At 33.5% G+C, this 15,902-nt stretch overlaps 1 protein-coding gene and 1 long non-coding RNA gene across 2 annotated transcripts; one reads left to right on the top strand and one right to left on the bottom strand.

Moving 5' to 3' along the window:
• Positions 1-228: 228 nt before the first annotated feature.
• Positions 229-4,397, bottom strand: LOC107854025. The gene is made up of 2 exons (XR_001669921.2): positions 1,918-4,397; positions 229-481 (listed from the first exon to the last, which is right to left on the bottom strand). It is a non-coding gene; the product is annotated as an uncharacterized LOC107854025 (long non-coding RNA).
• Positions 931-10,669, top strand: LOC124887222. Its single transcript, XM_047396458.1, has 2 exons — positions 931-1,143; positions 7,947-10,669. The coding sequence occupies exon 2, from the start codon at positions 9,490-9,492 to the stop codon at positions 10,501-10,503; it is 1,014 nt and encodes a 337-aa protein (XP_047252414.1). The 5' UTR covers positions 931-1,143; positions 7,947-9,489; the 3' UTR covers positions 10,504-10,669.
• The last annotated feature ends 5,233 nt before the right edge of the window (positions 10,670-15,902 follow it).

The following is a 15,902-nucleotide window of genomic DNA, read 5'->3' as shown; positions in this document are numbered from 1 at the left end:
AAGAAAAATGGATGAGAAGGGTGTGCATTCCCCTCTGAATGCTAAAAAATCCACTGTATCGGATGTTGGTACAACTAGTTAAGTTCAAACGGTAACTGATAAAGACAAGTCAAATCCGTTAATGGCTGCCATTTTTCCCAAAAATGAAGATGAAGCTAGTCCTTCATCTAGACAAAAACCTCCTACCACTGTTAATAATAAATTAAAGAAGACTTTGATTTCTAAAAAGAAAAAAGAAAAAATTGAGATCATATTACAATAGACACTAGAAAGGTTTTTTAGTAACCAAGGTCAGGACAAACATATTGATAGAGCCAGTACAAGTACAGACAAAGTAGTTTCAGATATTAGTAATACAACTAATAATACTCCAAGACTAGACGAAGAAGAAGACGAGTATCAAAATAGTTTAGCCTATCTCCAAGATGCACAGGATCCGAATGAAGACGATGACTCAGGAATGAGTTTTGACTCCATTGCCCTGCACAATTTGGACACCGGAAGATAATCAGACATAAAAAAAAAGGTAGAGACGTGGAAGAATAAACAACCAGACATGGAAGAAAAGAATAGAGAAGTGGAAGAGTAAACAACAAGACATGGAAGAAACAACTTATTTTAAAGATAAGGTCTGTTAGGTGGGAATGCCCACTTTGTGTCCTGTACAAATAATAGAGTGCTTCCTTTATCATTACCCTCCAAAAAAAAGGAAAAACTGTAGAAGCATGCATATGTAAAAGTCAAAAAGAAAATAGTAATGCATATGACAGTGGAACCCACTGAATACCCAACTTGCATTATTAGATTCTTTTCAAGCTTTTTATCTTGAAGTGTCGATCATTTGTTTGAAGGCCACGTAGAATGTTTTTGGATCACTCTTTTTTTCTTTCTTTGAGTCTATATAAGACTAAAGATATTCAGTAGAAAGATAGGACAAAATCTAGAAAGAAAATCCTTAGAATAAAAATCTCCTCCTCAACCAATCTCTCCCTCGAATGTATAACCTTTCCTCTCTCAACCTACTTCTCATCTTTGTATAAAATCAAATTTGTATTATTTAGTGTTTGGGATCAATTGTTTTTCCATTTTTCTGAAGCTCTTAGGGAATTCCCAAAAGGAAAACCTCTTTCTAAGTTACTTCATGTAAGTTCTTATTTATGCTTATTTTTCCCACCAAAAAATATGTTTTCACGTGTTATTATGTTATTATAAATTTAATATCAATCATGTAAATTATTTACTTTAATATCAATCATGTAAATTATTTACTTAAAATTGACCCTTAGTATTGTTTTGCAGAAATTTTGACTTATTAAAAGTCGCCACTTAATTTTGAAAAAGAATTAAGAAACCTTTAAATGTACTTAGACGATTCAAAACAGTAAAATCGTTTAAGTTAGAGATTCTAAATAAGCGGCTCCTATTAAAGACACCTAAAACGTCCACTAACTTGCGGTTATCCAGACTGTTTAAAAATCGTCTTCGATTAATCTTAAAAAAAGTTTATTTTTGAAAAGTGATTGATTTTGTCGAAAAGATTTGTGTAAAAACAATTTTAGACGACCTAATAGGAATTTCAACTAAGTCTACACAAATGAAATAAGTAAGTAAACGGGGAAAGGGAGAAGAAAGTAAACGATTTAGGTCATTGGGCCAAAACCAACAGAACCTGTCCTATTCTAATCGGGCCTTTGACCCATTTCACCTGTCCTATTTTTATGTTTTCGGGCCCTTTGGCTCGAGTTTTCACTTCACCTGTATTAAATACAACTTTGGCTTTGAGACCCAAATGAATGAATAAAATGAATAAACAAAATAAAATAAACAATAAATAATAAAAAAACAACACTAATTAAACAAAATGAAATAATAAATGAGACTTTTGTCTCTTAGCTGCTTCAAATATGAGACTTTAACCTGTTTTCCTTTCGACTCCTTGCAACTCCGTATGCCATGCAATGGATTCTTGGATTTCTTTCAGGCTTGACTCAAAGGGTGGGCCTCACTGGCCCTTTCCGAAATGTAAAGGGGAAAGAGTCCTATTTGGACTCCACGATAGATTCATATGCAAAAAAAAATAAAAAATAAATAAAAAAATTAAGTGTTGCAACAGGAACAACAATCAATCAAATTAAGGAGAAAAAATATACAAGGCTGGAAGGAATAATCATGGGGTGCCTGGGTAGAATCTTAGGTCTGATTAATCAAAGACTATATTCTACAAAAGGGAATGCTACGAAATGTAAACATTATTACTGATGAACATTATTTAAAAGGTTTTTTCAGCAAGACATATCATCCATACTCTTGTATGGAGTTAAATAAGTAATGGTAGGAGATAGGTTTAAAACCTTACACATAATGCGAAAAACTGTTCCGGCTAGCGATGAGATCAATTAGGAAAAAAACAGAAAATTCTCATATCTTGATAAAAAAAAAAAAAAACAGAAGGACCTATTATTCTTTGCAAATAATGTCCCAAACAAAACATGGAAAATAGTGTACCAACATCTTATAGTGAAAAAAAAAACTGGGAGAACAAAACAATCAAACATAACATCTATTGCATTGAGCCTCAAACCATTTTATGATCAACACGTCATTTACATTTTAGAGCAAGACGAAGTCAAAGATTATATATTTTAGAGCTTATATATTTTTATTTTTTATTTTTAAAAAATGAAGAGAATAAAAAGGTACAACTTAAATATGCAGCAAGAAGCACTTTTTCGGCTAAGAGCATCCCCTATGCTAATATAGTAACCTGAAGCTTAAAAAAGGGCGACGACACGGAAAACTAAAAAACGTATTTAACTACGAGTCATGTAATGTTTCGAAAAAAATCAGAAGAAGATCATAGGCGGCGTCCTAAAGTAGCAGTGACACCCAAAAAGAACTACAAACTTAAACAGGGAACTAAAAGAGCAAAGATTTCATACCATAGCTTAAAAAAACGGTTTTAATCCAAAGACATTCCAAACTAACCAAAGGAAGTGATGAGGACAAAACAGCAGGAACATTTTAGCAAAATATTTTAACAAAAACGGTGAGGCGTAGTATTTCTATCCTCCTCCCCTTCCCGATGAACTCAGAAATGAGTCTTCAATAATCAGACAGTCATCGGGGAATCAAAGGATCTTTACTAACTTTTATTTTGACGTATGCTCGTTGTCCTTCGTCACCTGAGAAGGCACAGAATTCAAGAGAAAGTCCCAATAAACAAACGATGTCAAATACTAATAACATAACAAAACACCCTCATCCGAAACCATCGAACGAGACTAGAGTAAAAATCTTTAACAGTGAGACCAGCTTTAACAAATTACCACCAATCCAAAATGATTAAACCATGATGCTTTTCACCATCAAATCAGCCGTGACAAACCACCATCAAATTGAAATTAGCGAAAAAAAATGAAACTTTAAGAAAATCAGCTGCGTAGATCAGCTGTATAGACCTAAAACAGTATACAAAAAATGAGAGTATTAAATCGAAAACTTCATCAACAATGTCGTTTGAACTGCATAACATACCATGAATGAAACCTATGGCTATCACAGTCATCTACCAGCAAACAAACCAGCATACAATCACACGGAAAATTTATTTCTTTACGACTTCAAAAAAATGAGATAAAACAGAAGCACTCGAGAGCTCAAAGGAATAGGATGTTACCTTTCAGGGAGCGGCAAAAAGGGACTCGAGCTATCAGCAAAATTGTCCCTACTGGGAGCTCTTATTGTCGATTGGGAAACTCTCCAATTGATCGACTAGCTTCCCAGAAAAATGGACAAGAAAATTTTAGCAGAAAAAACAAATTCTTATTTTCAGATTTCCCATACCCCAACTTTCGAGCTAGCCTTTCAAACCAACCTAAAGATTTCTCCTTCTTCAAACCTCCAATCTTCTCCCCTAATTTTCTCAACCCTAAAGCCTAGGAATAGTTAGTTACCAAAAGAAAGAAAATCCCCCTTCTTCAGACCCTAAAGAGAGCTATTTATAGAAGGGGGGGTTGAGGGTTCGTTTTGAATTCAAAAGAGGAGAATCCTCACAAATAGCACCCCTATTGATTTTCTTGAACGGATTTTCAACAGATGGCCAACAACCATTGGGGGAAATGGATCATTTTTCCAAGAACCAACGAAAATTTGCCAAACAGGTATGAATCCGTACGTGTTATCCCCAAAATCACGAAATTCGGATGTTGGGGATAACACCTCACCCTCTTTCTAGAAGATTTCGTACCAAAATCGTGTGGGAAAGCACATGACTGTGAAGTTGAAGCAGAAAACGGGTTGGATGGTGGTTTTCCCACTGCTGTTGGTGTAGATTGTACACGGTTTTTGTCATGGCTGTTGTTTGTTTTTGGTGAGCTATAAGCAGATTTTGCTTATTGAAGGAGAAAGGATTAAATGGTGTGGGCTGGGTAGGTTTTGTAGATGTTTGGGCTGTTGGTGGATATAGTTTTAGGTGGGCTGCTGAAATTTGGGGTTAATTTGGCAAAGTCAAAAGGAAATTTGGCTTGGGCTTGTTAATTTGAAGAGTGGGTTGGTAATTTAAAAATAAGAATAAACTGAAATTGGGGTTATTTAATTGATAACCCCGATTAAATTAAGAATTAGTCAAATTTATTTAAATTTTCACCAAATTGAAGTCAATTGGCCAATTGCATTACAATTGAAGTCAATTTTAATTCAGTTATAGTCACTTTAATAGATTGACCAAATTAAACCGAAACCCGATAAAAATTAACACTTCACTTAATCTCGAGCTTCTTGGTTTAACAAAATCAAACGCATATTTATCCAAATAAAATTATTTTGAGACTAAATTACAGATTATAATTATTTATTTATTTTTCAAATAATCCTTAATTTAAAGCCCAATTTGATAAAAATGTTCATTTAAATGACATCATTTATACCTATATATATATGTGTGTGTGTGTGTGTACGCACACGCACACACACACTTATTGGGTTATTGATTTATCCAATAACCCAATAAGAAAAAATCGAACCAAACCAATAACCCAAGAATTTTTTTTTATAAAATCATTAAAAATCCGTTAATCCAATAACAATAAACCAATAACATTTTTATCGATTTGATTTATCGGTCGGTTCGATTTTTGCACACCCCTACTCAGAAATACAATATGAAAAAAGAATCAGGCGTGATAAAAAATGTATTTCGAACTAAAATCTTAACTAGTAACAAACATACAATAACTTGTCTGATGTAACTTCAACAACTTTTCTTTTTTTGCACGAACTATACCTCCTGAACTGGTAGATCCTCTTTTGAAGAATCACCCAACAATGGCTTGGTGGGCTCCCGAATTAACTTCACTTGGTGAAAAACTGACCATCCAACAATGTAAACTAAATGATGAGCCTCTGAAATTGCATAATGTATATCTTCCCAGCATTTGTTGTGTTAAAAAATTGTAGTGTTTTCCAGCTGTATATCCAATAACTTAAAGTTATCGCTAACATAAGCATCTTGGTATAGCTTCACAGTACTCACTTTTCTCAATGAAAAATACGTATGCCTTACCCCTAAATGTTGAGGATATGAAGCAATTCCTTTTCTGTACAATTAATTTTTATCATACGAAATAAATTTCATCCATAGCCGGAGAATCGTGTTGGATTTAGGAGGTTTACCTGAAGTACCGATAACAAAAAATCGGCCGAAAATAATCTCATCGAGGACAATTTTCTTCGCGTGAATAGTAATTTTATCCATAACTCGAGCAGCGAAAACATCATCATCTTTAACACAAAACTCCAAACAATCAATTGGGTGAACTAAAGGGATATGATGTTTAATTTGACTTTTGAGAAAAACCATTGAACATAATAAGAAAAAAGTGAAGATGAATTAAAAAAAAAAATACTTTAATTCAAAAATTTGAAGAAGAGAAAATTGTGGGATGAAATTGTCATAAAAATTCCTCCGTAAATGTAGCCGTTAATGTAGGAAGAGTTGGTAAAGTTAAAATCGGATAAAAAGAATGTATTAGGATGCATCTCATTTTTTTTACCTAAATTAATAGAAGTTGAAATATTTATAGTTTTTTAAAACTGGAGGAATTTTTAGTAATTTTAGAAACTAAAATTATGCTTTTATGAATTTTTTTTTGACGGGGTGGGGGTGGGGGGGGGGGGGGTTGCTTCACAATCTACAAATAAATGACCCATGTTTGTGTTATTGGATATGGAGTCGCCAAAAATCGTCAGTCGAAACTGTGCCAATATGGTATATGTGTTATATCAACATGGTATAAGAAGTGTATTAATATGGTACAGGAACTGTATCAACATGGTACAGGGATTGTATCAATATGATATAGAAATTGTATTAATATGGTGAATATACTATATAGAATGCGCATAGAAACTGTATAATAATTGTATAATATACGTATATATGATGTGTATTAAAACTACATTATTGTTGTATAATATATATATGTGTATAAGATATGTAAATAAACTGTATAATTATTGTATATAATATGTATCTAAATAATTATTGTAGCTAAAGATTGTATAAAATGTATGTAGAAATATATAATTATTGTATAGAATATATTTTTATATTAATGATATGCATATAAAAAAAAAAAAAAAAAAAAAAAAAAAAATTGTAGAATATTATCAGAAAAAATTGTTTGTGCATGTTAGGATGATTATAGTATTACATATTAAAATAATTGATATGAGAAATTAAAAAATAAATTGAGAAAAGAAAAGACAGCCGACGAGAAGGCCGAAATGACTTCCTTTTGAAATTGTCAAATCAGTGGCCATTTTGGTGGAATTAGTTTCAACCGAGCGGCCCTTTCTGTTCTTTGCCCCCCCCCCCCCCCCCCAACCATCACCACACACGCACAAACTTTTTTTTTTTTTACTTTTTTTGTAGAATATTATCAGAAAAAATTGTTTGAACATAAAATTGTTACAATTTTTTGAAATTCAAATTGAATTTTGGAAATTCTCCAAAAGCACAAAACTCGAAGAAGTTGTTTTCATTTCAATCACTCACAAAAATTTAAAAACGACTTCCGTTAGTATTATTCCAAACACAACTTCGTTTTTTTAAGTATTATTACGTTTTCTCAAATTTCCCAATTCTTATGTCCAATTTTCACTTTTGTCATTATAGTAAAGTCAATAAGTAAAACTCCAAGGTATATTATTATCATAAAATTTCACGCATAATGGCTATTCAAGAACAAGATTCAAAAAGTGATCAATGGATACTATGAGATATTTACAATAGAGTAAATGTTTTGTTTTTCATCTTGAACTATACACAAAATTGTTGAGACGCACCCGAATTTTAGGAGGGTTCTATTACCACGACACTAATTAAAACTGTATTTTTGGCAACCTTAGTGCCTACGTGGCACATCAGTGAATCAACACACTGAAGGTCCACGTATGTGACACGTAGGCACTAAGGTTGTCAAAAATACGGTTTTAATTAGTCCATGCATGGGTAATAGGACCCTCCTAAAGTTCGGGTGTGTCTCAGCAATTTCTTGTATAGTTTAGGGTGGAAACAGAGCATTTTCTCTTTACAATATTGTAACACCAATTGATTCAAGTTAACACTTTACACTAGCAAGGAGAGCATCAACCTAAAAGTTGAACATAAACTTGCACTTACTTTGTGGAAATTTACTTGAAATTTTGTTGTTTCGTCATCTTAATCTTCACTAGTAACTACTCTTTTGAGCAACCAATTTTTTGGTTCTTCATATCGGAAATAATCTCTCTATTTTATAAGTTAAAAGTAAAGTCTGCGTACACTCTATACTTCCTAGACGTACTTGGGTCACACTGCATGTTGTTGATTGGTGTACATTTTTATTTCTCAAATGCTTGAAGAATGTTATTCATAGATGTAACTTGTAAGTAACCTCTTGTCTCAGAGTGAAGGCTCGGGTGTGTGGATTGTACCGAGTCGGTGAGACCGAGCAACATATATAGGTTGTATTCTTGGAGGATCGTCTAAAACGATGTGCGGCAACATTTTTGAGGAGTTTGAGCAACATATATAGGTTTCAAGTAGTGTATCATTGGAGGATCCAACACAAGGTGGGACAACATTTTTGAAGAGCACTCCGAGCAGCATATATTGGTGTCAATACTGTATCTTTAGAGGACCCAACACAAGGTGGTACAACATTTTGGGGAGTCCGAGCAATATATCATTAAAGGAGCCGACACAAACTGCGGCAACATTTTTGAGGAGTTTGAGCAACATATATAGGTTTCAAGTAGTGTATCATTGGAGGATCCAACACAAGGTGGGACAACATTTTTGAAGAGCACTCCGAGCAGCATATATTGGTGTCAATACTGTATCTTTAGAGGACCCAACACAAGGTGGTACAACATTTTGGGGAGTCCGAGCAATATATCATTAAAGGAGCCGACACAAACTGCGGCAACATTTTTGGATCCGAGCAACATGTATAGATGTCAAGTAGTGTATCATTGGAGGATCCAATACACAAAGTGATAGCATTTTTGGATAGTCGTCCGAGCAACATATAGAGGTTTCAAGAAATGTATCATTGAAGGATATGATACAAGGTGTGCCAACATTTTTGGTGAGTCCGAGCAACATATATTGGTGTCAAGTAGTGTATCATTGGAGGATCCAACACAAGGTGTGACAACATTGTCGGAGAGTCTGAGCAATATATATAAGTGTCAAGTAGTGTTTCATTGGAGGATCCAACACAAGGTGTGACAACGTTTTCGGAGTCTGAACAATATATATATAAGTGTCAAATAGTGTATCATTGGAGGATCCAACACAAGGTGTGACAATATTTTCGGTGAGTCTGAGCAATATATATGTGTCAAAGTAGTGTAATTGGAGGATCCGACCGATACAAGGTGGCGCAACATTTTTGGATAGTCCAAGCAATATATATAGGTGTCTAGTGGCTTTCACACCAACCTGTCCATTGAACCTTTGTTGAACTATTGAGGAATATAAATGAGAAGATATGGAACAAGCTGTAAATTTCAAGTAAATATAGTTATCGCATTTCCAGAAATAATTACTATCCCATAAAGGGAAAATACAATAAAGAAATAGAGTTAAGGATAATTGATCTAACTTTTAAATAGAGTTCCATAGTTTATGCTTTTAGGGATGTAAAAAAATCACATTTTGAATGGCATCTGCCTTGCTTCACATACAAACAAATTACAAACAACAAACTTTGGCCTGCATTATCCATATACCAAATTCTTAGGACTAATCTAAAGAATATTACAACACTGATCTTTATAAGATCCAGCTACCTTAGAATATAAACATGTATGCAATTATGCATATTGAGATCCTTGATTTCATCAAACCTCTAGAAGTGCAAACTATAAGTATCAATAATCCACATTCTCTAATGCCTCTTGCATAAGGTGTTGGAATTCATACTATTTCAATCCTCCCTTAAGATGTTAAACAAACTCTTTGGTGGCAAGAAACGGAACTCAGCGGCCAAGGGGAGAACTAATCCTTCTCCCAGCCGCCATGGTCGGCCTAAGTATGGCTCGTTCTGCATGCCAGAGCGGTCGGATAACCCTCCTCTAGGCCACCACGGTCCACTTAAATCAGTCTCGTTCTCCATGCCAGAACGGTCAGATAACGCTCCTCTAGGCCACCATGGTCCGGCTAAGTCAGTCTCGTTCTCCATGCCAGAACGGTCAGATAATCCTCCTCTAGGACACCATGGTCCGGCTAAATCAGTCTCATTCTCCATGCCAGAACGGTCAGATAACCCTCTTCTAGGCCGCCATGGTCCACCTAGATCAGTCTCATTCTCCATGCCAGAACGGTCAGATAACCCTCCTCTAGGACATCACGGTCCACCTAAGTCAGCCTCATTCTCCATGCCAGAGCGGTCAGATAATAACCATCCTCGTGGACACCATACTTCCGATAAGTCAACCTTGTTCACCTCAGGAAGGTCATCGGCGCCCTTAAAAATCATCCATGCAGGTGGGAAAGCTGAATACTACTACATGGCAACCCCTGCATACAGGATTCTTGACAAATACCCTTCTTTCATTCTAGCCAAGCCTGATGTATTCAAAAAACCTTGGGATTCAGTAGTCCACAAAGATGAAATCCTCATCCCAGGTCAAAAATACTATGTTGTCCCACAATGTACCTTAAAGAAACTAAGGAAAAGAATCAAGAAATCCTCACAAGATTCATCCAAGTCACAATACACTAGTATTATCAAGAACAAGTCATCTAGTGATAAAAATAAGGCGCGGAATAATCATCATGTTAGTTTCTTTGGGATTGATTGTAAGCAAGATTCATCATGTTCAGTCTTATTGGAGATCAACAAGGAAAATGAAGAGGTAAATCATGAGAAAATCTTGAATGATCCACAGGGGAACAGGACTAGTAGGAATGTAATAACATGGCAGCCAACACTTACTGTGATAAATGAGAAGTGAGAAGCTAAGTTGCTCAGATTCTTCAAAAATGTTGCCGCATCCTTCAAAAGTAGAACATTTTTGGAGGATCTGATACGGGTGTGGCAACATTTTTGGAGAGTCCGACGACTTAGGTGAGAAGTACTATACATACTACTATATGATACTGATTCTTGATGAATAAAAAGAGTTGGTTTTTAATTGTATGGTATGCTATTTTCTTTTTCGTTTTAGTAACCATATCAAAATCAAACTTATAGATTCTTATGATCAATTATGTTTATTGATGTACCTGGTCATAGATGTGAAATAATTTTGATTTTGAACTTTCGTGCACAAAATGTTTAAGTACAAACTGTGCATATTGTCGCAAACTCATAATTAGTACTTACATGTTGCTCACATATAAAAAAAATCTAAGCTCCAATCATTATTGTCATGACTATATGAACCCGTTGATCGAAAATTACACTGTATACACGATATCAAAAATATTTTTTAATGTGTATATAATAAATGTTAAATTTACCAGGTTCTTACATATGTTTACTTCTTTATATCTTGAATTCCTTAGTGAATTCCGACTCCGTCATCAAATTTGTATGTTTAAGTACATGTACTAATGTGCCTTGAATGATTGGCATCTTATGATTTGGCGTCAATAAGCACATAAAATATCTTTAAGCGTAAGAAGGAAAAAACATTAATTACCAAAGTGATTATCTATTTTAATTTAATCAATTTTCCTTTTGATTTTTCATTCTCTATAGGTTTACTAAATGAAAAAATAACATAAACATAATCTTAACTTATCATATTTACACAAATCTCCATCCTTACAAACTTATTACAAAAATTCCAAAATTATGTATCGCCGTTGGATGTATTAGGAGCTAATAATTATATTTATTCGCCTCAATAATTTAAGTAGTAAAACTCAAACATGTTTCTACTTGAGATTAATGCTTATGATTAAAAGAAATGATATTTTTTATGTGTTTAGACATGTTTTATGTGTTTAACTTAACTACCTAACCCTAAAATGAAAACACACATAAAAGTTCTTTCAAAGTTTTGAACCCAAAATGTCTAATTGAATTGCTTTATTAAGAGTTGAAGTGTGTGATAGTTTTTATATTTATGCTGTTTGATTTGAAGTTGGATCAACCCTTTTCCTTAGTATGTCGAGGATGGATTAATGAATGACAGCTTTAGCTCTATCGATAGAGCTCCCTGCCTTTCTATTCCCTTTTAGATGAAATTTCTTGGTCTCGAAGGCTTCTAAACCTTCGATGAGGTGAAGGCACGATACTGATCTGATTCAACATTGATAGCTACCCGTTAATGTCCCACAACTGATCTTACCAACTACCTATCTTTTTCTCTGCTCTCGAAGATCCTTGACCGTTAATTTCGCTAAATGAAGATGAGTTCCTTTTGAAAATGTTGTTGAAAGACTCAGTTCCATCGAGCCTCTGTGCGCATTAGAGTCATATTCTGATCAAACAAAGTTTTTAGTTTACACTTAGCTCAAGTGCCTAAGGGTCGTTTGGTAGAGTGTATAAGAATAATATAGAATATGGTGTATTAGTAATGCTTGCATTAGTAATGCTGGTGTTGACGTAATATACCACAATTCGAATAAATTACAGTTGAAATAGTAAAATGAACAATAAATGAAAAAAAAAGAAGAAGATAATCTTCTTCTTGGCTGAGGCGTGGATATCTCGCTCTCTTTAAGAAGATTCAAGCCCACTACGGCATAATCTACACCGATCAAATAGTATATCTCTTGACTTGTCTCCTCTAGGATACAACAACTCATCAACGATATACAATTCAAGCAACTCCAGATTAGTTGAAGAGTTCAAAATTCCACCATAGAGTAAATTTCATCGATGGTCACTTAGCTTTGTGTCTATTACGCAAAAGTCATTTTACTTTGCTCCAACCATCACAAAAGTCACTATGGCCGGACTTTACAATAATCCCACAGGGAAAATTATGTGGTAACCTTAATTAGTTCTTAATTTTAATTTAAGAGTATATAATATATTACCACCCTTTTTATACGTGCCTACCCAAATTTTTCTTATGAATTATATAACGGAAGAATACCAATTTCTTAATAGATCAGGCTACCTAGAGAAGACTATTTTTATAAAAATAATTTGATTGATATTTTAATGAAATATTTCATAACATTGCATTCATCTGTCAAATAGGTGCATCAGAAAAAAGTAATACACAAGATAAATTATTCAAAACACGTAAAATAGAAATACATGTATAATATTATTTCTTTGAAGATTATTTTAATTCTTTGAAGATAAATCAACGTGCTAAAGATAATTTTAAAATAAAACTTTTTAAATTTTATCATCGAATAAGTATTTTCAAAATTTGTACAAATAATGTTATTGACAGTTGTGTTAATAAAAGTAATAAAATATAAGTAATTTAATAGATAAAATAAATTATTGGATATTAAATTTCTATATTTATCAACTAAATTAATTGAACAATATGTAATTTATCCTGAATATTATAATGAAAACTTCTAAGAGAATTAACCGATTAGTCAAACAATCTAGAGAAAATTAAAGGAAAGGTGTCATTTAAGTTTTGAATGAAGGAGTGGTGACATTGACCAACTTAAAGAGTCAAACATAATTAAAAAGTTTGATTAAGTTAATTGTGGACTTGATTAGTATTTTCAAAACTTTCTAATCTTTTCAAAAATATAAATCAACCCACACCCTTCGCCTCTCCAAATCAAATGCCTCTCCTCTCTCTCTCGATAATTTCTCCCAACCAACAGTTCTGTAAATTTCTCCTTTCAATCCCCGGAGACTTCAACCTCCGACGATAAATAGTTGGGCTTCGAGTTCCTTTTTGACTTTCAACCGCCAATCGACGTGACAACCTCCAATCGACGTGACAACCTTGACCTCCGACCACAAAAACTTTGAATTCTTCATCGTCTTTTTTCTTCTTTCACAGGTAAAAAATTATGGCCTTTTTAGTTTTAAAGAGAATGAGGAACTTGAACCAACTTCTCTTCTAGTATTGGTTAACAATTTCAATATTTGTTGCTTTGATCTGAAATGCGATTTGAATAAAACCCTAATTTTTGGTATTTCTTCTCTTCTCTTTTCGTAGTGAATTATGATTTTTATTGTTTGTTGTATTTTTTTGAAGTTTGATTTTTGTTGCTTGTGTTTATACAAATAAAACAATGATGTTGGTGTTTTTCGTATTGCGCCCATTGCTGGGTTGATTTGTTCTTATTCTTAGTTAAAATGGTGATATTGTTGTTGTTCTATTAAACAAAATCATGTTACTATTTTTTCTACAACAGATTAACCATCTGATGCAGCAGATTAACCATCTAATGCAACAGATTTAGAATATGATACAATAGATTAACCATCTGATGCAACAGAGGAACCATCAAATTTAAAAACTGATGTAATAGATTAACCATATGACATAATAAATTAACTATCTAATGTAATAGATTAACCATATGTTACAACAAACTAACCATCTGATGCAACAGATACATCAGATATAATAGAGGAACCATCAGATTTAAAATTTGATGCAATGGATATTCATCTGATGCAACGGAGGAACCATTGGATTAAAAATCTAATGCAATAGATTAACCATATAATGCAATAGATTAACCATATGATGCAACAGATTAACCATATGTTGTAATAGATTAACCATCTGATGTAACAAATGTATCAGATGCAACACAGAAACCATCAGATTAAAAATCTAATGCAAAAGATTAACCATCTGATGCAATGGAGAAACTATAAGATTAAAAATCTTATGCAACAAATTAATTATCTGATGCAACAGATTAATCATCTGATGCAACAGATGAACCTTCTGTTGGATAAAATCCTATCAACTATTCTAATAGGACATGTTCAAGACTTAATTTTTCCAACTGATTATTCATCTATCGCGATAGACGACCTTTCTGTTGGAAGAAATCTAAACAATATTAACCGTTGATAACTGTTCCAATAGATCACTCATATGTTGCAGCTGATGTGTGATCTATTGCACAAACCATTCATTTGTCTCAACAAATGAGTGATATGTTTTGTATTATTGCAACAGATTACTCATCCATTATAATAGGTTAGTTAATTGTTCCAACAGATCACTCATATGTTGCAACAGCTGTGTGATCTGTTGTACATACCATTCATTTATCTCACAGATGAGTGATATATTTTGTATTATTGCAACAGATTACTCAACCATTGCAACAAGTTAGTTATTTGGTGCAACAGATAACCTACCTGGTGCAGCAGATGTGTGATCTGTTGGAACTGTTATTTTATTGTTTTGCATGTTAGATTTACTATTATTCTTTTTTAACGATGTATTAATCAACTATGATCTATTTTATGTTCCTGTTAATTTTAGATAATACGACTCCCAAAAAACAAAAACCTAATCAAGTCCAAGTAAAGGAGCAAGTGAAGCAACTAGGCTACATCTACAACTCTATGAGCTTGCTTTACAAGTGTTATCTCAATCAAGAGCACAATGATAAACATGGGGAGAAGGAATATTTCAAAAGAGATTATCCAAATGCTAATAGCCCTTCCACCATAGAGTTGGTCAAAACCTTCAGCATTGATAGTTCTCTTGTGAGAATGCAGTGCGATAGTGCCACAAATTTAATGAGTGATTTCATGGTTAAGTTAGCCATGGAAAAATCTTTTGACGTCTTCAGAAAAATACTTCGAGAACAAAAATTAGATGCTTATTTTAGGGATAGCTGCTTTGGGCAATATCTTGATTTGCCGGAGGACAAAAGTGCTCATTTTAAAATGAAAATGGTATATGATCTTCTTAAGCATAGGTTTATATATGAAAACAAAGATAAGATAGATGAGGTGTGGATAAATTACTGTGGTATGCCTGTTTGTTTTGGTTGGAATGGGTTTGCCAGAGTTACTGGACTAAAATGTTATCCTCCTTTTCCTTTTTAAATTATACCTATTCTAACCTAAAAAAAATCACCTCGCATACCCAAAAAAGGCAAAGGCAAGTCGAGTGATCGTGATGACCTGGTGTCCATTGTTGGTCCAAGTTTCAAAAATAAAAATTTGATAGAAGCATTGAAAGATAAAAGAATTTCAAAGAAGCATAAGTAATCATTGTGCTTAGTTTGGTTTGTACATAATATTCTTTGGGCGAGAGACGTTAACAACATCATAGTCATTGGTTTAATAATCCTCTCTGAGGATCTTGAGGCATTTAACAACTATCCTTGGAGTTATGAAAGCTTCAAAATGACTGTCAAATATTTGTTGACTCCGTTAACACTAAAAATTGTCAACTTATATGGCTTTCTATGGGCTTTCATGGTAATGTTTCTTTTA

The sequence above is a fragment of the Capsicum annuum genome, chromosome 9, assembly GCF_002878395.1.
Source record: "Capsicum annuum cultivar UCD-10X-F1 chromosome 9, UCD10Xv1.1, whole genome shotgun sequence".
NCBI classification, from domain to species: domain Eukaryota; kingdom Viridiplantae; phylum Streptophyta; class Magnoliopsida; order Solanales; family Solanaceae; genus Capsicum; species Capsicum annuum.
Note: the sequence above shows the minus strand (reverse complement) of the source record. Positions and strands in the feature narration are given on the sequence as shown.